We start from the raw sequence: 20,977 nt of genomic DNA on the forward strand, positions 1-20,977 counted from the left end.
TGTCTTGAGCAGCAACCTCTGGAAACGAAGGGCTAAAAACCGGCACTGCTCTCCCAAATTATCTGGTCCCTTTTAACTTCGCATTTCAGTTGGTTGACTAAAATCCCTTATTTTGGCTGCTGGTCCCTTATTTTCAAATCTGCAAGTTGACAGCTATGCCTAGGAAGGAAACGACATGGAGGTTTGTGAGCTTAGAGGGATTTCCTGCTGCTCTGTGCAGCCATTGGTCAAGTTGCTGTGATGTCACGGAATGTTCTCAGACATTGTTCTTTCAGGGATGGGGCTGGCTTTCCTGCTTTGAGGAAGGCTGAGCTTTCTTGCCACTGAGAAAAATGTGCTCTGCCCATGCTCAGAGGCGAGAGAGAGAACTTTGAATGCTTCACGGCTGACACCCCTTCTTTTTCTCTCTTCCCGCCGCAGTATGCACGAATGGTGGAGGTCGTCGGCATGCACGACCTGGGGGTGGGCATCACCTTGGGGGCCCACCAGTCGATCGGGTTTAAAGGCATCCTCCTCTATGGCACCAAGGAGCAGAAGGAAAAGTACCTCCCCAAACTGGCAACAGGTAAGGGGTCGTGGCCTTGTGGGGGGTGGGGAGCTGAGGGGCAGAGACATCATAACCAGGGGCAGGCGATGGGGAGGCGAGGGGCAGAATAAGGGGCTGAGGGAGGAAGTTGAGGGAGGGAAGTGCACCCTGCAACACGGTCCCTCCTGCTGTGTGAATCCCCGCTTCAAGGGTTCCTCGTTTCACAAGTTCCCCCTTTCGCCGCCCAACATCCCATTTACCTGCCTAAATTCCCTTTCATCATGGTGTATGTGTGTTTTTTGTGTGTGCACAAGGTTGGGTTGTGTTGTTATTATTTTTTGAAATAGTTATAATATATAAACTTATAACAAAATCCATTGAAAATCCATATTGCCAGATCTCTCTGAATCTCATGACTGCCTCCCCTCGCTTCCAGGGTCCTAGTGTCAATATTTACATTTGCATAGCAGCCTGTTATCCACATTTTTTCTCTCCATGTAAATTGCCCATAGTCTTTGTTACCTTGCAAGTGAGATTAAAATCCTGCTAGTGTTTTCATCTGCTTACAGTAGTTTCCTAAATAAATTATATACATTTCCCTCCCATTCTTTTTTTTAAAGTTCGTATCATCTTGGTTCCTTAGCTTTCCAGTTAATTTGGTCATTTCGGCATAGTCCGTCAACTTGGTTTGTCATTCTTCCCCGGTCGGGATTTTTTGTGTTATTTGAATCACGAGGGTTGAGGCATGCTTATATCGCATAAAACTAGGAAGCCGCTTCAGACCTTGTAGGCAAAGGTGGCTGTGCGTATTTTGGGTGCCTCTGTCTTCCCATGACGACCCTCTTTTTTAAAAAAATAAAATAAAATAAAACCCTACAGGTGAGACCATTGCTGCGTACTGCCTGACGGAGCCCACTAGCGGCTCGGACGCAGCTTCCATCCGATCCACGGCTGAGCTCAGCCCCTGCGGCACTTACTACACTCTCAACGGGAGCAAGATTTGGATCAGGTGAGTTGGGGGCCAGCCTGGGTGGGTAGGTGGAGGAGGGGGAGGAGGCACGGATTGGGGCAGGGTGGGGGGAGTGTTTGCTACCCACCTTGGAGCAGAGATTTCACAAAAAAGAGCCTTGAACCTGCCACACTTCTCGTTGGAAAACACCCCCTTCCTCAGTATATTTTGGATAATTTTTATACTGCCGCTTTTGATCATATATTACTACTACTACTATTATTATTATTTATTGAATATATATACCGCCCTATACCCAGAGGTCTCAGGGAGGTTCACATAAAAAGATCACAGTGTGAAAAATAAAAATAAAAGCAATGACCCAATAATACAGCCCCCCAAAAGAGCCACATTTTAAAAGCGTATGGGATGTTGATCAGGTCAACCAAAGGCCTGGTTAAAAAGGAACGTGTTTTTATATCTATATATCTATATCTATATATCTATCGATCTATCTATCTATCTCAATGTGTGTATGTGTATTAACACACACACACATTTACTGACCTGTATTATTATTTTTGGATGAATCCCCCCCCCCCCCGGATTTTTCGCTCCACAGGATGCACCTGACCATAAGACGCACCTTGTTTCAGAGGGGGAGAACAAGAAAAAAAATTCCCCCCCTCTCTGCTCAGCGCCTCTTCAGCAAAGCAGCAGGAGAAACATAGCCCCTTCCATTTCTCCTGCCGCTTGGCTGAAGGGGCGCTGCACAGCTCTCCCTCTCTGCTGAAGCCGGGAGAGTCAGCAAAAGGAACCCGAAGCCTCCGGAGCACAGCAGGAACTCGCGCTGCAATCCGAAGGCTTCAGGCGGCTATCCCTGAAGCCTGGAGAGTGAGAGGGGTCAGTGCGCACCGACCCCTCTCGCTCTCCAGGCTTTAGCGAAAGCCTGCATTCGCCCCTTAGGACGCACACAGATTTCCCCTTCATTTTTGGAGGGGAAAAAGTGCGTCTATAGAGCGAAAAATACGGTATATTAATACAGACCTTCAAATGTGAGGTTGTAGGCTTGCATGTGGTCCTGCAGTTACGAGCGCCGACCCCCCCCCAGCGAATCCTGACTGGCAAATCTCTTGCAGCAACGGTGGCCTTGCGGATATATTCACCGTTTTCGCAAAAACGAAGATAAGGGACGAGGCGACTGGGGAAGTGAAGGACAAGATCACGGCTTTCATAGTGGAGCGAGCCTTTGGGGGCGTCACGCGGTGAGTAGTATTGGAGCAAGCCACCTAGTTCCAGCTCTGGCTTATTCCTCCACCCGGGCCAGTATTGCCTGCTCTGGCTCTCAGCTGCTCTCCAGAATCTCAGGCCACGCACAGGAGGAGAGATTTCCTGGCTCTGCTCACTGGAGATTGAACTTGGAAGCTTCTGCATTTAAAAAACGGGGAATTTATAAGAATGCCTGCAAATGATACGTATGCAAACATTTAAAATTGGGGACTGTCCACTAACTTATTACGAGAAGGTGCTTCCTTAATCGCCAGTGCTTGGCGACGTAGAAAAATTTCCTGCAGGCATTTAAAGGTTAAAATCCATTTACTGTATTTTTCCTTGTACAAGACTGTATTTTTTCCCTAATTTTTTAAGTTTAAAATTGGGGATTGTCTTATACATGGATAGTGCATGGGGGGGCTGGCAATGCCCCCCCAAAAAAGCTCAGCAACTCTGGCCAATTATCCCCCAAAAAGCTCAACAACTCTGGGCAATCTCCCCCCATTTTATTAATTTGGAGTCCCCCAAAATAGGGGTCGTCTTATACACAGGGGCATGTTATACATGGAAAAATATGGTATTTATCTCACCCCCCCTCCAGCGGACCCCCGGAGAAGAAGATGGGCATCAAGGCGTCCAACACTGCCGAGGTCCACTTTGACGGGTGCCGGGTCCCTGTCGAGAATGTCATAGGGGCCCCCGGCTCTGGGTTCAAGGTGGCCATGAATATCCTGAACAGTGGGCGGTTTGGCATGGCCGCTGCCACAGCCGGCACCATGCGGGGGCTGATCAGCAAAGCGGTGAGTGAAGTCTCATAGTACCTTTGGAAAGAGGGACCCCCCCTCTTTCCAATTTTTTTAATGCTTGATGTTTTATCGTGTTCCTATATCTGCTGGGGGACATGAGTGGCGCTGTGGGTTAAACCACAGAGCCTAGGACTTGCCGATCAGAAGGTTGGTGGTTCGAATCCCCGCGTTGGGGTGAGCTCCCTTTGCTTGGTCCCTGCTCCTGCCACCCTAGCAGTTCGAAAGCACGTCAAAGTGCAAGTAGATAAATAGGTACCGCTCCGGCGGGAAGGGAAACGGCGTTTCCATGCGCTGCTCTGGTTCGCCAGAAGCGGCTTAGTCCTGCTGGCCACATGACCTGGAAGCTGTACGCCGGCTCCCTCGGCCAATAAAGCGAGATGAGCGCCGAAACCCGAGAATCGTTGGCGGCTGGACTTAACTGTCAGAGTTCCCTTTACCTTTACCCCTTATGGGTTTGATCTATAGGCTACCACTAAAATGAGGCTTCATTTTAAGCTGCATTTTAAACTGTATTCTAACTTACATTTTAATCAACTGGTTTTTGTTTTTTAAAAAAATGTTTTTACTATATTTATATTCAGTGTTAGGTGCCCTAAGCCAGGACTTGGCCAGGGAGGGCGGGGTATAAATATATTATTATTATTATCCAAAAAGGTGAACTACGCTGCAAACAGGACCCAGTTTGGAGACAAAATCCACAACTTCGAGGGAATTCAGGAGAAACTGGCTCGCATGGCAGTTCTACAATATGTGACAGAGGTGAGGGCAAAGGCGAAAGTTATCTAGCACATGAGGTTGGGGCAGCGACACGTGAACTGCTGTGGCATGCCAAAAAAGCGCAGTGCTCAGCACCAAAGCCCCCGACTTCAGCCCGTCCTGACCCGCCACCTTCCCCCAGCCTGGCAACGCGCCTTTAAATCTTTGCTTCTTAAGGACTTGGAACTTGAGAAGAACGTCAGGAGGATCCCTGCAGTGGGATCAGGCCAAAGCCCATCTAGCCCAGTTTCCTGTTCTCACAGTGGCCAACTGGGGGGGGGGATGAGTGCAACCGCGCTCCCCAAAGGGTTGTAAACTGAAGGGTGAAATTAACAGGACGCACCCAGAAGCTGTTAGTTTCAGCGCATCCTGTTACGACGCAGACTTTTTCAAAACAGTGATGGAGCAGAGCGTGGGTAGGCAAACTAAGGCCCGGGGGCCGGATCCGGCCCAATCGCCTTCTAAATCCAGCCCACGGACGATCCGGGAATCAGCGTGTTTTTACATGAGTAGACATGTGTCCTTTTATTTAAAATGCATCTCTGGGTTACAGTGGTACCTCGGGTTACATACGCTTCAGGTTACATACGCTTGAAGTTACACACTCCACTAACCCAGAAATAGTGCTTCAGGTTAAGAACTTTGCTTCAGGATAAGAACAGAAATCGTGCTCCGGCGGCGCGGCAGCAGCAGGAGGCCCCATTAGCTAAAGTGGTGCTTCAGGTTAAGAACAGTTTCAGGTTAAGAACGGACCTCCGGAACGAATTAAGTACTTAATCTGAGGTACCACTGTATTTGTGGGGCCTGCCTGGTGTTTTTACATGAGTAGAACGTGTGCTTTTATTTAAAATGCATCTCTGGGTTATTTGTGGGTTATTTGTTCTTTTCCCCCTCCTCCAAAAAAATATAGTCCGGCCCCCCACAAGGTCTGAGGGACAGTCGACCGGCCCCCTGCTGGAAAAGTTTGCTGACCCCTGAAGCAGAATCTCACTCCCTTGGCTCTTTTCCTCTTCCCTACAGTCCATGGCGTACATGATCAGCGCGAATATGGACCAAGGGGCAACCGACTTCCAGATCGAGGCGGCCATCAGCAAAATCTTTGGCTCGGTGAGAAAGGGGCCTGGTGGGAAATGGGGAAGGTGGCCTTGCCCCCTTGTCTGTCCGTCACCTGTTTGCCTGCATCCCTATTTTAACGGGCAAAGTCCCCTGTGTTTTGACCATCTCCCTTGGCGGCGGCGGCGGCTGTTTGTGTTTCAATGCGCCCATTTTACAGCCTGAGAAGACCGAGTCATTTCCCCCTCTTTCCCTTTTGTCTTGCGCAGGAGGCCGCTTGGACTGTTGCAGACGAGTGCATCCAGGTCATGGGCGGAATGGGCTTCATGAAGGTGAGTCAATTGGGAGAAATCTCTTCCAACACCACCCTGTCCAGAACCACCAATTGTCATCCACCGTGTTCGTCCTTTTTTCCTTTCCAAAATGATTTTTTTCCTTTTCTAAAAAATAACTGCAAGCAAATACCTGAAAGATTGTCGTACCACCATTTGACCACTTTGATATATGAAACTGGCAGTATTCCAGGTGCCAAAATAATACCCATTCCTCATTCATTTAAAAAAATCATTTTTTTAGCGCGGCAGCACCTACGCGCAGGAACTCTCTGCCTATTGACATGTACTCTTTTCATCGCCTGCTAAAAACATTTTTCTTTGCACAAGCCTGCCCAGACACGTAGAACGTTGCTGTATGTTTTAATCTGCTTTCACTTTATTGCTGATTTAATCTTCTGAGTGCTTTTAAGGAGTTGTTTTTACTGCTATTTTTCGTTTTATTCTCTTTGTGTACCGCTTTGAGGTTGTTGATTTTTTAAAAAACAAACAAGCATTGTATAAATTTATGAAATAAATAAAATAACAGGCAGAAAAATACAAAGAGAAGAAATGAAAACACGGCTTTGTAATTTACTGAATTGATAAGAAATAAACAGTGGCATGCGAAGGAGAGAGAGGTTGGGTTGTAATTACAACTATAAATTATTTCGAAAAGGAGACAAAAGATAACTCTAAGCGACGCTAAATCCAGATATTTGCATGAACCCACGGGACCTGACATTTCTGACCTGTATTTGTATCTGAAATAAAATTAAACCAAGTGGTGAGGAAACTAATCTTGAGTGCTCTGGGACACCTTGAATTTGTGTGTGTGTGTGTGTGTGTGTGTGTGTGTGTGTGTGTGTGTTTTCCCCAAGCAAAGCAATTTTCCAAGACTTGGAAAATCAGCAGTCCAGGTTGTCAGGACTGAAATCCTTCCAAAACTTGGCCTTTGTGGCTCAGCCCCATATTTTCCTTTCTGAAATGAATGAAACCTGGCCTTGCGACTCTGCAGAATGCCGCAGCGAGACTCCTTACGGGGTCCTCGCTGCAAGATCACATTCACCCGGTGATATACCAGCTGCACTGGCTCCCGGTGGAGTTCAAGGTGCTGGTTTTAACCTTTAAAGCCCTATACGACCTAGGACCCTCGTACCTACGGGACCGCCTCTCCTGGTATGCCCCGTTGAGGACCTTATGGTCTTCAAACAAAAACATCTTGGAGATCCCGGGCCACAGAGAGGCTAGGCTGGCCTCAACTAGAGCCAGGGCTTTTTCAGCCGTGGCCCCGATCTGGTGGAACGCTCTTTGTCACAAGAGACCTGGGCCCTGCGGGACATGACATCTTTCCGCAGGGCCTGCAAGACAGAGCTGTTCTGCCTGGCCTTTGGCAAGAGCACAGCCTGACCCCCTCCTTCGGTAATCCTCACAGAACTCTAGCCCAATGGTTGCCATCAATTTGATTTGAATTAATTTTATAATGTTGTATTATTTTATTGTTGTTAGCCGCCCTGAGCCCGGCTTTGGCTGGGGAGGGCGGGATATAAATAAAAATTTATTATTATTATTATTATTAAGCCAAAAGCAACTTCCTGTCCCCAATAGGAGATGGACAAAGGCTGGGTGTGATTACTGGGATTCAGAAGCGTGGCTGCTTCTGACTGTGGAGGCACAACGTATACAACCCTCTCCTCCATCCTCTAGGTTGGTGGCCATCTTGTGGCAGGGAGTTCCAGAGTTTATGCACTGCGTGAAGGAGCTCTCTTTCCTTCATCTCGCCCTGAATCTGTCCTGTTCATGCTCAGGCTCTTGATTTTGAACTTGCCTTGCCCAGGACTCTGGGCCATCCACACCCTTGGATTGAAAGCCCCCCATGTTAAGGTCAGAACCGCTGGGGGGATCCTGGTTCTGTCCACCTTGACCCCCTCCTCTCCTTCTCTTCCCGCTCTGCTGCAGGATGCCGGAGTGGAACGCGTGCTGCGTGACTTGAGAGTTTTCCGGATCTTTGAGGGAACCAATGACATCCTGCGGCTGTTTGTCGCGCTCAATGGATTTCAGGTGGGTTGTTGGGAATGTGTGTCTGTGGTTCGGAATCTGGGGAGGAGGAGGAAAGAGTGCAGTGTTTTTTAAGGCGGGAGGGGGAGCTTCTGTGTTGCCCCGTGGCTTTCAGCCATTGATGAGAACATTGAAAGCTCTGTTGGATCAGGCCTAAGACCCATCTATTCCATTTTTTTAAAAAATTAAAAATAAACTTTATTATACATCAATTAAGATCACTTTGCACATTACAGTGGACACTCAGGTTGCGAATGTGATCCGTGCGGGATGCACATTTGCAACCCGCAGCGTTCGCAACCCGCAGTGGTGTGTCTGAGCATGTGCGGGTTGTGATTTGGCGCTTCTGCGCATGTGCAAAGCGTGATTTAGCACTTCTGCGCATGCACGAACACCATCCGTTCCGGTACTTCCGGGTTTTGGCGCGTCCAAAAAAACGCAACCTGAAGCGTCTGTAACCCGAGGTATGATTGTATTAATAACATTTAACTTAGACAGTACATACAACACATCCAGTACACACTACACATATTACAACATAAGCACACCAAACACACCCTTGACATTAACTTCTGATTCTATTCATTGTGCTATTTTACATTGTGTTAAACTATACGCATTTCATTATCATTATTTTAGTTTCCATTTCTTCCAACTGATCTTATTATATACTTTCTTTATATTTCATGATTCATTCTACGTCTGCCAGGAGGTTATTTCTTTAGAAATTATCCAATCTTTATTAACTTTTTGTATTGAGTTTCTTCTTAATAAGAATATTAAGAAGGCCCACCTATTTCAGCGTCTGTCTTTGCAGAGGAGCCAGCCTGATGCCTCAGGGAGACAGACCCACAGGCAGGGCGTGAGGACAGCCGTTCTCTCTCTTTGGTTGATTTTTTAATATGGAGGGCGAAAGAGAGATCACACTCTTCTTTATAAAATAAACAGCAACTTACAGAAATCCATATCCAAAACAGTAAAAGCAGTGCTCCTAATGGCTAAAGTGGATTTCTTACGATACAACCTTGCAGCTCCCTGTTGGCTTAGTATCCAGGAATGGTGTTTAAGCTGTGACTAATAGCTGTTCACAGACATCTCCTCCCTCCATGAGTGTGGCTTAATCATCTTTGGAAGCCACATCTTGTGGCTGTAAGTTCTGCAGGTTAATTTTGCCTTTCAAATTAAAAACAGAATTTTTTTTGCTTGTGGGGGAGGAAGGGAAAGGAGAATGTTAGCCGCTTTGAGACTCCTTCGGGTAGTGATAAAGCGGGATATCAAATCCAAACTCTTCTTCTTCTTCTTGTTTTTATATTTGCTTTTTGCAACCACGTGTTCAAATGCTGCCACAGTTCCTGGAACCAGAACCACTTCCTGGAAATGAACACAGGCACACAAAACCCACCGCTGTCACTGCCTGACAACTGTGCCTACCACACAGGGTTGTTGTGGGCATTTGGTGAAGGTGGGGGAAAGCATGTCAGTGCTGCTTTGAGTGCCTTGGAGAGAAGGTGGCATGTTGTTGTTGTTTCGTCGCTTAGTCGTGTCCGCCTCTTTGTGACCCCCTGGACCAGAGCACGCCAGGCCCTCCTGTCTTCCGCTGCCTCCCGCAGTTTGGTCAAACTCATGCTGGTAGCTTCGAGAACACTGTCCCACCATCTCATCCTCCGTCGTCCCCTTCTCCTTGTGCCCTCCATCTTTCCCAACATCAGGGTCTTTTCCAGGGAGTCTTCTCTTCTCATGAGGTGGCCAAAGTCTTGGAGCCTCAGCTTCAGGATCTGTCCTTCCAGTGAGCACTCAGGGCTGATTTCCTTCAGAATGGAGAGGTTGGATCTTCTTGCAGTCCATGGGACTCTCAAGAGTCTCCTCCAAGGTGGCATATCAGTGCAATAAATATTAAAGAGTGTCCCCATCCATATTAGCATCTTAAATTGGGCCTGGTAACGTAAAGGCAGCCAGATCCTGCAGAATAAGCTTTTTTTATGACCTCACACACGTATTCTGGGGGGCTTCGCTATTCTGGACCAAGTGGTGTTTCTGGGCCATCACCAAGGGATGCCCTATCTAGAGCGTGTCACAGTAGTCTAGACACATTTTTGCTACCTTTTTACGAGCCCGCAAAGCCTGGAATCCACCTGACTTTTCCTTTTTTAAAAAAATAGTTTTTAATTCAAAATTTCAGCATAACAATTTATCAAAAACATATCCTGATTTCCCGCCCCTATTTTTCCCTTCCCCCCTCCCGAGAAAAAAGAAAAAAAGAATAGAAAACCCACCCTCCCGCCCCCCACTCGGACTTCCCTCAGCTCCTCTCTCTGGTTTTTCAGCACATGTTATTCTCTGCATACTATAAAATTGTAAAGGTCCTTAAATTATCTGTCTTTATATAATCCATAATACATTTGTGTATGTTTATTCAAAACCTGCCAAGGAGTCCAGTTCATTTTGTTGTTTCTTTAAGTCCTTTGTAAAAGGTTCCCATTCTTTGAAATCACAGTTGTCCTTATCACGCAGTTTGTATGTCAATTTCGCCAATTCCGCATAGTCCATCAATTTCTCTTGCCACCGTTCTTTTGTCGGGATTTCTTCCTTCTCCCATCCTTGTGCTATTAAGACTGGCCGCCGTTGTCACATACATAAATACCGGTATGTTCTTCAATTTCTTTGGCAGATCTTTTCCTACAATCACAAACAGAAATGCTTCAGGCTTTTTTACAAATGTTAATTGGAACATTTTCTTCAATTTGGAATCCACCTGACTTTTCAATATAACCACTCCCTCGTGCTGACCTCTCCTCTCCTCTTTCCCTACCCCAGAACGCCGGGAACGAGCTCCGCGGGTTGCAGCGCGCCATCAAGAATCCTCTTGGAAACGCTGGGCTCATCGTCAGCGAAGTTGGGAAGCGAGTCCGCAGGTACGGATCTCCCAAGGGATAGGGCATAGCTGTCAACTTACAGATTTGAAAATAAGGGACCAGCAGCCTCGAAAATAAGGGATCAGCAGCCAAAATAAGGGATTTTAGTCAACCAGCAGCCAAGCGAAGCCTCAAGCAGTGGTTCCCACAGCGCAGCAACCCAGCAAAGGGGACGCAGCAAGGAAAACCACCATCACCTCTCCGCTGGGAAGCGCTGAGCAAAGGCGAGTCCCCAGGCAACGCGGCCGATTTGATTGGCCCAAGGCATGCAAGCTCCACCCCCCCAGTCATTCTCAGACTCCTTACTGGGTGAGCAACGCAGCCAAGCAACCCAGTTGGAGCCTCCCTCCTCCCTGGTCGGCAGGGAGGGAGGGAGAGGAGCTGCTTCCTTTGAAACCCGGGAAATTTAAGGGACATCATCAATAAGGGACAGCAGCGGGACACGGCGCTGGGATAAGGGACTTTCCCGCCAAATAAGGGATGCTTGACAGCTATGGGATAGGGGTGGGCATATGACAGAATTAAAGCCATCCGATTGTTGTGCATATCCCCACCCCTGAGCGGGAATACATTTCAGGGGTTCCAGCAATATACCCTGGGGTGGTTTCCTTTGAACAAGGCCACTGGAGGCTGGTGGTCTCCCGTTTGGTCTACTCCAATGCACTCTACATGGGGCTGCCCTTGGAGATGGCTCAGAATGGGGCTGCTAAGGGGCAACGTGATGGGACCATGGACCGCCATTTTTTTAAAGCACAGGGCTGGGTGCCAGTGAGCTGGCAGGCCCAGTTCAAGGTGGCAATGCTAGCTTATAAAGCCGTAAATGGCTTGGGATCCAAGTACTTAAGAGAGTGCCTTTCCCCCGATATCAACCACTTATTGTTAATTTTTCTCACTTGATTTTTAAAAATCCTTTTCTGTAAGAGCTTTTTGAGGGCTTTTTGCTGTCAGGCGGTGTATACAGTGGTACCTCGGGTCACATACGCTTCAGGTTACAGACTCCGCTAACCCAGAAATAGTGCTTCAGGTTAAGAACTTTGCTTCAGGATGAGAACAGAAATCGTGCTCCGGCGGCGCGGCAGCAGCGGGAGGCCCCATTAGCTAAAGTGGTGCTTCAGGTTAAGAACAGTTTCAGGTTAAGAACGGACCTCCGGAACGAATTAAGTACTTAACCCGAGGTACCACTGTAAATTTTATTAAATAAACGACAACAATAGCTGCAGATTCTTTGTGGCATACAGTTTTAATTACAACTGTATCCAGGGGAGAATAGGCAGAGTAGCTGCAACTCTTAACTAAGGTGTCCAAGTTTGCTGCCTTCCCACCAGATTCTGGGGGACGTAAACAGCCCCCCCCAATGCTGTTAGCTCCCCCCCCCCTCTCTGTGACTGCAAAAGCTGTCAAGTCAGTTGTTCTCTTTCACACATGCAGACACCTCGAGTGACATCCCCTCCAGCCAGGGGACAGTGGGGAAGAAAGGCCTGCCCGCCCCCTTTTGTCAGGCTGGCTATCACCTTTCTCCTGCTATCCCGTTTCCATGGCAATGCGTTGCCCCCAATTTATATAACAAATGGGATTTTTAGCAGACCTGACCAGGGCTGTTTAAGTAAATGAAACGAAGTAATGTGACCTAATTTGACCATTTATCTCTCTCCCCTGCCACCCCGGAGGATGCATATGAGGAGATGTGGCCATAAAATGGTTCCTCCCCCCCATTTAGCTGTGATTCCTACTTTTCAGGGGGTTAAACTAGATGACTCCTTGGGACCTTCCAACTCCATGATTCTTCAGGCCCTGGCTATCTAAAGTTACGTTGCTTCTGAATATGGAAGCCCCGCATTCAGCTTTCATCACAAAGAGGGCCTCCTTCTCCTCTTCCTCGTCCAGTGAATCTGCTTTAATCCTCTCCTCTCTCTTTTTTCTTCATTTTCTCTCAAAGCAATCTGGACAGGTGGCAGCTGCCCCTTCCGCCTTGTGGCAGTGAGTTCCATAAGTTAGTCACGTGTTGCATGACCGAAACAAATAAACTCCAACCGCCCTTTTGTCGTCCATATAAACGCCGGCTACCTTCTGCCGAACCAACCTTGAGTTTTCAGTAGATGGAGGAAAGAGAACTATTCCTCTCTCTGTACGTCTTTCCACATCATTCATGATTTTTGTAAGCCTGTCTGGAGTCCTGGTTTGAGTCATTCTCTCATTGTGTGTGTCTGTTCCCCCTTTCCCTCCTGGTAGGCACCGTTTTGAAAGCACTTTATTTTAAGGGCTCTCCTTTTTTCTATACCTTCTCTTGCCCTAAGAATCATGCCCTCTTTGTCTTCCTCTTGCCCCTTCCAGGAAAGCCGGTTTAGGAACGGGGATAAGCTTGAAGTCCGTAGTGCACCCAAGCCTGGACTCCAGCGGTGAGCGGGTAAGTGGTGGCCTTTCAAACCCAGCTGATCTTTTTGGATCCTCTGCACTTTGATCGATTGCATCGTTATCCCAACTTTTCCTCCTCCAGTTTGCTCAGGGTAGTTCTTCTCCTCCTCACTTTGAACCCCACAGCAACCCTGTGACGTAGGTTAGGCTGAGAGAGGCAGTGACTTGGGCCCCTAAGGTCAGCCTGTGAGGTTCGCGGCTGAGCAGGGATTCGAACCCTGGTCTTACCCCAGGTCCTAGCCCGGCACTCTAAACCTCTATGCCACAGTAGCTCTCCACTTGCCTTTTGAAGAGCCAAGCAGGATTTATTTTGTAATTTTTTATTGCACAGATTTACATTCCACTTTTCAAATGACATGGGGTTTTTTGGGTGGGGCGAGGGTTTACATTGATTTTTGAGGATGAATACTAGAGAGCAAGTTGCAAGCATGTTGAAACAGGTTCTGAAGCACCATTGGCAAAACCAGTGTAACAAAATGCAAATTTACCTCTCTTTCTCTTTTTGCCTTGCTTACGCAGCTAATTTTGATGAATACTGTACTTTATAAACTGCATAGAGATTTCGCCCCCAGCAGTATACACTAGCGGCCAGAATTGTGGAAGCCTTCTGGAAAAAGTTTGTTTCCAAGGTTTGATGGCTCATAACACCTGATTGGCTCTCTAAACACTCATGTTCATTGGCTACTTTCAAATGAAGATAATTTTATGGTATTATTAAAAAAAAAAGTGGTGTTATGAGCCATCAAACCTCGGAAACACACTTTTTCCAAAAGGTTCCCACAATTTTGGCCACTAGTATATAAATCTTACTAAATAAACCAAGCACTAAACTGGAGAGAGTTAGTCATATTCAGACATGTATTCTTATTTAAAAAATGAAACAAAACCTGTGGATTTTACCTATATTTTGACAATTTTATTACAGCATCTTGTTTTTAATGTCGTCCTTTATACTGAGGCAGACCATTGGGGCCCATCTAGCTCAGTACTGCTTACACGGACTGGCAGCAGTGGCTCTCCAGGGTTTTGCATGGGGGAGTGGACATTCCCAGCCCAACCTGGAGAGGGTGACCTGGGGTCTGACCCTGGGACCTTCTGCATGCCAAGCATGTGATGATGGGAAATGTGTTTGCTAGAGAGAGAGACTCTTAGTTGCCTCTTCTGCATGGCTTTTGGCTGCCATATTCTCTACCGCTTCCTTCTTTTTAGGCAGTACGGGCGATCGATCTTTTTGGTGCTGTTGTAGAAGAGAAGATTCTGAAACACGGCAAAAAGATTATTGGTGAGTGTGTGTGTTTTTAATACCCAAAATGGCACCTTCCATGCTCTTTAGATTAGTTTTTTCAAATTATTACTTCATTTGGTAATGTATGTGAACCAGAGAGAACAATGGTGACAACAGGCAAAGATGAAAAGGTGGAAAAGCAAAACTGTAAAATAGGCGCATACAATGAATGCAGTTGCACACGAGTTAAGATAACAAAGTCCAAGTGAAGGCTATCAACTTTTATCAGTTCATCAAGCCGAGTTCCAGATTGTCTTGAAAATGGTGGTTCCGCTGTATATGTCATAAAAGGATGGCAAACCATATAAAAGGGGTCTGGAGCTTCTAGTCCTTGTCAAAATCTCAAAATTATGCATAATTTTCTTTATGATAGCTGTGTTCCAGAATGAGTAGCACCAAGTTTCCAGTGTAAGATTTGGGGCAGTTTCCCATTGAGTTGCAATTACTATTCGTGCTGCCAAGATCAGTTCTTTTTACAATATATTTGCATTGGTCTCTTTAAAAATATTCAGGAACATTAATTTTGGACAACATGCAGTATAGTTTCTTTAGTGATATTTATCATTTCGGTCAAAATTATATACCAAAAATCTTGCACCAACTGAAGTTTCCACCACAAATGGAAAGTTTGCCAAGTCTATTGCAACCCCTCCAACAATGATACAGAAGATGATACAGAAGAAAATGTTTTTGACATTTACAGAGGAGTGCAATACCACCTGTGTAGTAATTTTAAGGAGTTTCCCCTAAGAATACTGGAAACATTCCCCCCCCCCAATCCCTGCAAAGAATTTGTGTGCCGGTATCTAATTCCCATACCTTTTTAAGGGGGTCTATAAATCTGTCATCAAGGCTAGTTTTAATCCCATTAAATTAAAGCACAAAAGAGATGAACAATCCCAGATTCTTTAGCTACACTTACAGGGGGGCGGGGGGGCTGGAGCATAATGAGAGCCCAGCGGCTGGATCAGATCCCAAGGCCCACTTTGGCCAGCATCCTGTTTTCACAGTGGTCACCCAGATGCACTCAGGTCCTGCCTGCGGACTTCCAATCAGATGCCTTTTGGATGTCTGCAAGAAGGATCTGAGCACAAGAGCCCTCTCCCCTCCTGAGGTTTCCAGAAACTGGTATTCAGTAGCATTTTTATCAAATATTGAGGGTAAGCAACTGGAGAGGAGCTGTTAGTTTCATGGACTCCTTGCAGGAGCAGCAGGAATGAGGTGGCTTCTTAAGAGAAGCCAGCTGCCCAGTATTGGGAACAGGATCCTGGGAACTTGGATCTCTTGGGGGGGTGGTGGTTTGTGTTTATCTCCATCCGTCCCTCTCTGGCTTCCTGGTATAACTGCTAGTATCTGTTGTTCTCTCTCTCTCTCTCTCTCTCTCTCTCTCTCTCTCTCTCTTTCTTTCTCTCTCTCTTCTCTTCTCGCCCTTCCCACAAATCCCAGATGAACAATTCGTGTTGAAACGCATCGCTGACAGTGCAATTGATTTGTACGGCATGGTTGTGGTGCTCTCCAGGTAAGGCCTATTTTCCAGGAACATAGGAAGTTGCCTTATTATATACTGAGTCACACACACTGATTCATTTGTATTGTCCACCTTGTCTTGGAAACGGCAGCTTTCCCGAGTTTCTGGTGGGAAGTCTCTACCAGCCCTCGCTGGCAATGCCATGAGGGATTGCAGTCAGATATGCTCTCCCACTGAGCTATGATCCCTTCCCCTCTTCTGGTTGCCCCGAGGATAAGTCCCCCACCCCAGATCCCATTGGCAGGCCATGTCCCAGAATCTTAGAATTGTAGAGTTGGAAGGGACCCAAGGGTCATCTAGTCCAACCCCCTGCAACGCAGGAATCTCAGCCTTCAAGAAAGCTCCGTTCTGCGGAGCTCTAGGGTCAGTTTTCTTGCCTCCCCAAAACAAATTCTCATGCCTTTTCTGTCTTTCCCTGGTAGGGCATCCCGATCCCTGGAGCGTGGAGAACCCACGGCCCAGCATGAGAAGATGCTTTGCGACACCTGGTGCATTGAGGTAAGGAGCTCCCCTGTTTCTGCTTTGCATGAGAACAGCCGTTGTGTTTTTTAGACCCAAACGTGGCTCCCTGTTTTATGTGATCTCTGCCCAGAAATCAGTGGTGCATGCTTCACTCTTGGGGCTGTGATTGTATTACTCATTTATTTAAAGCATTTTTTAAAAATCCCACTCTTGGACGACCCTTTGAGTGGCTTATGAATGTAAACTATAAGGCAGTGCCTGTCTCGCTCCCTCCCTGTGAGAAGTGAGGTTACAGGGAACCAGGTAGAGGGCCTTCTCAGTAGTGGCACCTGCCCTGTGGAACAGCCTCCCATCAGATATCAAGATATCAAGGAAATAAACAACTATCTGACTTTTAGAAGACATCTGAAGGCAGCCCTGTTTAGGGAAGTTTTTAACGTTTGATGTTTTATTGTGCTTTTAATTCTGTTGGGAGCCGCCCAGAGTGGCTGGAAAACCCAGCCAGATGGGTGGGGTATAAATAATAAAATTATTACTATTATTATTATTACAATTTAAAAGTCATGGCATAAAAGGAAAAGGGGTCCGGAGGGAGGAAGAAAAAAACAAACCCTGAGGCACAATAATTACTTTAAGCATAGGCGTGCGTGGCGCATCAAAGAGAGTGGAGACTTGGCACTGTGTGCTGAGACTTCCATCATTTTTATGCTCCATCTCTTGCTCTTCCCCCACTCAGGCCTACGACCGCATCACTCAGAACCTGACCTCCCTGCGTTCCGACAACACGCGCCACTTCTTCAGGAACCTCCGGGGCATCTCCAAAGCGTTGGTGGAGAACGAAGGCGTGGTTTCCCACAACCCTCTGGGCATCTGAAATGTGCCAGCCGTTCCTGGAGCTGTCTCCTACAGCCTCTTTGCCCCCACCCTAAGAGATGTAACGATTAGATCCTGCAGATTCAGAAAGGAGGGGTCAACCGTCCGTAGCTCATTCCCCCTCCCAAGAGAAATATACCTCTTTGCTTGATAAATGCCTTAATGGACTCCTGTGCGTTTTGGCAGGGTACGTGAAGACTAGAGTATGATTGCAGAATTGTAGAGTAGGAAGGGACCCAGAAGGTCATCCAGTCCAACCCCCTGCAATGCAGGAATCTCAGCTATTCTTGTGCTCAAGTAGTAGGTCGAATTTTAAAGGAGTGGGGAGAGGCTTTCATTTGAATTCTGTATTTGGCTTCCTTTGAGAGTGTGGCAAATCTTCCCCTCCACGCATGCGCACCGTGACCTTAGCGAAGACTCTTCTCCCGTCCCCAGTGCAATTATCATAAATTCTGAGGTCAGAATTCTCTGAATTGCAAAAGGGGACCAGACTCCTAAATCCAGCTGCTTGCCTATTTCATTGGCGTCCCAGAATTCACGAGCCACTTGAGTTGGAAAGTTTAGCTATAAATCAGCATCGTGTATAAAGCCCTCTGCCTCTGATTGCTGTATTTTCTGCGGGAGAAAAAAACCTATTAAATTGCATCGACAAATCTGAAGAGCTGCTGAAGTGGGATAGATTTTTCAGAGAAGCTGTCCAGTGTAATGCACATGTTGACATCAGAAGAGCCCTGCGACTGGATCAGGCCCACCTAATTCAGTGTCCTGTTCTCACAGCGGCCAACCAGGTTCCCCTGTGGGAATCCCAGAAGCAGAAGCTGTATGCAGACATGCTTTTGCCACTTGTGATTCCCAACAACTGGTGTTCCAAAGCAATACTGCCTCCGAGGGTGCAGTTAAGAGCATAAGAAGAGCCTGGTTGCTGGATCAGGCCAATGACCCATCTAGTCCAATGTCCTTTTCTCACGGTGGCCAACCAGGTGCCCCAGCAGGCAGGGCCTGAATGCAACAGCAGTGCTGGCCCCATTTTGTGACTCCCAGCAGCTGCCTCCAACCTTGCATGTAGATAGAACATAAACCATTGTGGCTAGCAGCCGTTTGAGAGCCTTTACCTCCAGGAGTTTGTCTTGTCCTCCTGTAAAGCCATCGTAGTTTGTGGCCACCCGCTGCCTCCTTGTGGGAACGAACTCTGCAGTTTAACTTATGTTAAATGAGAATTTCCTTTTATCCGTCTTGAATCTTCCAAGTGTTGATTTAAAAATAGTCGCTGACACACACGCAGCAAATTAGAGAAAGTGGAAGGCAGCACATCGGAGAGCAGAGCATGGGTTTTTAATACCCAGTCTGCAAGGCTTTTTACAGAAAAAGGGGTCTGGGGAACGTTTATAGTGGCAGAGGGAAACACGTCTTGCCAATTGGGCAGTTTCTGTGATGTTCCTGGGGTGGAAAGGATTTGAGCCATTGGGGGAAAGAATTGTAAAATAAGTAGCAGAAGTGCCCTCATCCCACCCAAAATGCCAAGTCTTGCATTTTTGGTTGTATAATATACACATCTTGGCCTCCCAGCGCTCATGTTAACTTCTTACCTCTCTTTCTCAGCCAAAATTGGGTTGGAGTTTGGCACTTGTTGGAAGTAAGAGTCTTGGAATTTAAGTTTGATGTTGCCCAAGTCATTTGAAAGGGGGGGGGGGGATTTGAAGTTGTCACAGTTGAAATGCAAAGTTGGGGGAGTGGGCCATCCCAAGCAACTTTTTCCCCTTTTGGATCTGCTGTACTAATGAATGTTGTCAACATTCCCACTTATGGATGCCATCTGATTGTAAGTGTTTTATGAACAGTGTTATTAAACATGTGAAATTGAGCTGGTGTGCGCTTGATGTAACTTGTCACGTTACAAAAATTTCTAAAAGGAACTCTCGGCCGTGACATTTTTAAAGCAACCTCCCTTTTGAAAACAATTCCAAAGCCTGGATCTCAAGCCTTTCGTGAAACTTTCGCCCGACTTTTTATGATCTCGGATGTGTCAAGCTGCAGGCTTCAAAAGGGACCCGACCAATACTACATCTCCCAGAATGCCCTTGGGGAGGGGGTAGAGTTTGCAATCTGTCCTGCAAATCTTTTAAGCTGGCAGCTGTTTGGGAGAGAGATTAGGAGATTAAGGTTGTACATGTACAAACTGCCTCCGAGATGCCAGTGAAAAGGCAAGGTAAGAGGGCCGTCCCGTCATTTGTTTTTATTCCTTTTCGCGAACGCGCCCCTCGCCCGTGGAACGTATTCAGGGTGCTGGCTTGAGGGGAAGGGTGGTTGCTCCATTCTAGGGCTATAAACCTTTAATCCGTTTTCCAGTTCCTGTTTTGTGCACGGCTACGCACACACTTCCTCTTAGGCTAAAAGGTGCAGGGAGAAATCCTGCCCAAGGGTGATCGGCTAATGCAGGTTGGCCGCGCTCTTTCACTGCTCTTAGTCTGGGGCGAGAGAGAGCTGGTCATTCTGCTGCCCATTTTGGCACTGCGGGTTTGTTGATTGAAACAGCAACCCTAAGCCTCCTCTTAGCGTAAGGGGTATGGAGCAGGCTGGTGGCAGAGTTACTCCGTGGTAGAGCATCCCCTTTGCATGCCCAATTGCCGGAAGGTCCCAGGTTCGGTCCCAAATGGTATTTCCAGTTAGGGCTGAATCCAGGGGAGCCTCTGCTGGTCAGTGTGGACAATATGAAGCTAGATAGACCTCCGTGATCTGATGTGGTATAAAGCAAATCCCTGTGTTCCTATGAGATGAATTATGAATAACCGCATTAAGTTTGCCTTGGCAACATGTCAAGTTGAAAAGCCATACAGAAAAATATATTGGGAAATGCTCAGTAGTAGAGCGCCTGCTCTGCATGCAGAACGTCCCAGGCTTCTCCAGGTAGGGCTAGGAAAAGCTCCTGCTTGAAACCACTGGCACTGAGTCTGTAGGCAGTACTGATCTGCATGGTCCAAGGACTTTGCATGATACAGTTTTATATTCTCTTGCACTCAGTTAATTCACTGAAGAGTGGGCGATGGGTTGAGTCTGTGTCTGCTGGGATGTTTGCAACTGAAAGGTGTTTGCCCCGTGAAAATGGTATCACTTCTGGGAGGGGGTCGTAGCCCAGTGGTAGAGTATCTGTAGTGCATGCACAGCATCCCAGATAGGGTTGGGATCTTCCCCTGCCTGAAACCCTGGAGATGCGCTGCCAGTCAGTGTAGACAATACTGAGTTAGATAGGCCAATAGTCTGTATAGAGCAGCTTCTTAGGTTTCCCTGTGTGTGCATGTGCATTGGGGTGTCTGAGCACTTGTTTTGAGTATGTTTGTGTTGCAGGGATCCATAATTTGGATAGCGCTGAGGTGCTGTTGTGCACCGTGCAAGACTGTACATGGAATGAGGAACAGAGGCATTCTTACACCGGCCACATTGTCCATTTATTTTCTGAGGCTTCTGAATAGCAGTTGCTGGAAGCCTCAGGAGGGGAGAGAGCTCTTGTGCTTGGATCCTGCTTGCGGGTTTCCCTCCAGGCATTTGGTTGGCTGCTGTGAGAACAGGATGGTGGAACAGGATCTATTGGACTGATCCAACAAGGATCAGACAGAAGTGAGACTCTGATCCAATTGACTTGGGAACACTGTGTGAACACAACAGGTGAAGTGTGTGTGTTACGCATTGTGCAGCAAAGCAATGCAACCACATTTCATAGAATTGTAGGGACCTCCTTCCAGGCTGATGCAATGCATTTCCAGAATATGCATGAAAAAA

General features: G+C 47.1%; 1 protein-coding gene across 1 annotated transcript in view; it reads left to right on the plus strand.

Moving 5' to 3' along the window:
- Positions 1–17,362, plus strand: part of ACADVL (acyl-CoA dehydrogenase very long chain) — a 30,569-nt gene extending 13,207 nt beyond the window's left edge. The window contains exons 7-20 of the mRNA XM_053362217.1: positions 421–565; positions 1,406–1,535; positions 2,615–2,740; positions 3,349–3,547; positions 4,208–4,312; positions 5,330–5,416; positions 5,632–5,694; positions 7,633–7,734; positions 10,546–10,643; positions 12,975–13,047; positions 14,265–14,337; positions 15,787–15,859; positions 16,291–16,366; positions 17,067–17,362. Of these exons, the coding sequence (XP_053218192.1) occupies positions 421–565; positions 1,406–1,535; positions 2,615–2,740; positions 3,349–3,547; positions 4,208–4,312; positions 5,330–5,416; positions 5,632–5,694; positions 7,633–7,734; positions 10,546–10,643; positions 12,975–13,047; positions 14,265–14,337; positions 15,787–15,859; positions 16,291–16,366; positions 17,067–17,204 (1,488 nt within the window). The 3' untranslated portion in view covers positions 17,205–17,362. The remainder of the gene's footprint in view (positions 1–420; positions 566–1,405; positions 1,536–2,614; positions 2,741–3,348; positions 3,548–4,207; positions 4,313–5,329; positions 5,417–5,631; positions 5,695–7,632; positions 7,735–10,545; positions 10,644–12,974; positions 13,048–14,264; positions 14,338–15,786; positions 15,860–16,290; positions 16,367–17,066) is intronic.
- The last annotated feature ends 3,615 nt before the right edge of the window (positions 17,363–20,977 follow it).

Source organism: Podarcis raffonei, chromosome 13, assembly GCF_027172205.1.
Source record: "Podarcis raffonei isolate rPodRaf1 chromosome 13, rPodRaf1.pri, whole genome shotgun sequence".
In the NCBI taxonomy this organism is placed as follows: domain Eukaryota; kingdom Metazoa; phylum Chordata; class Lepidosauria; order Squamata; family Lacertidae; genus Podarcis; species Podarcis raffonei.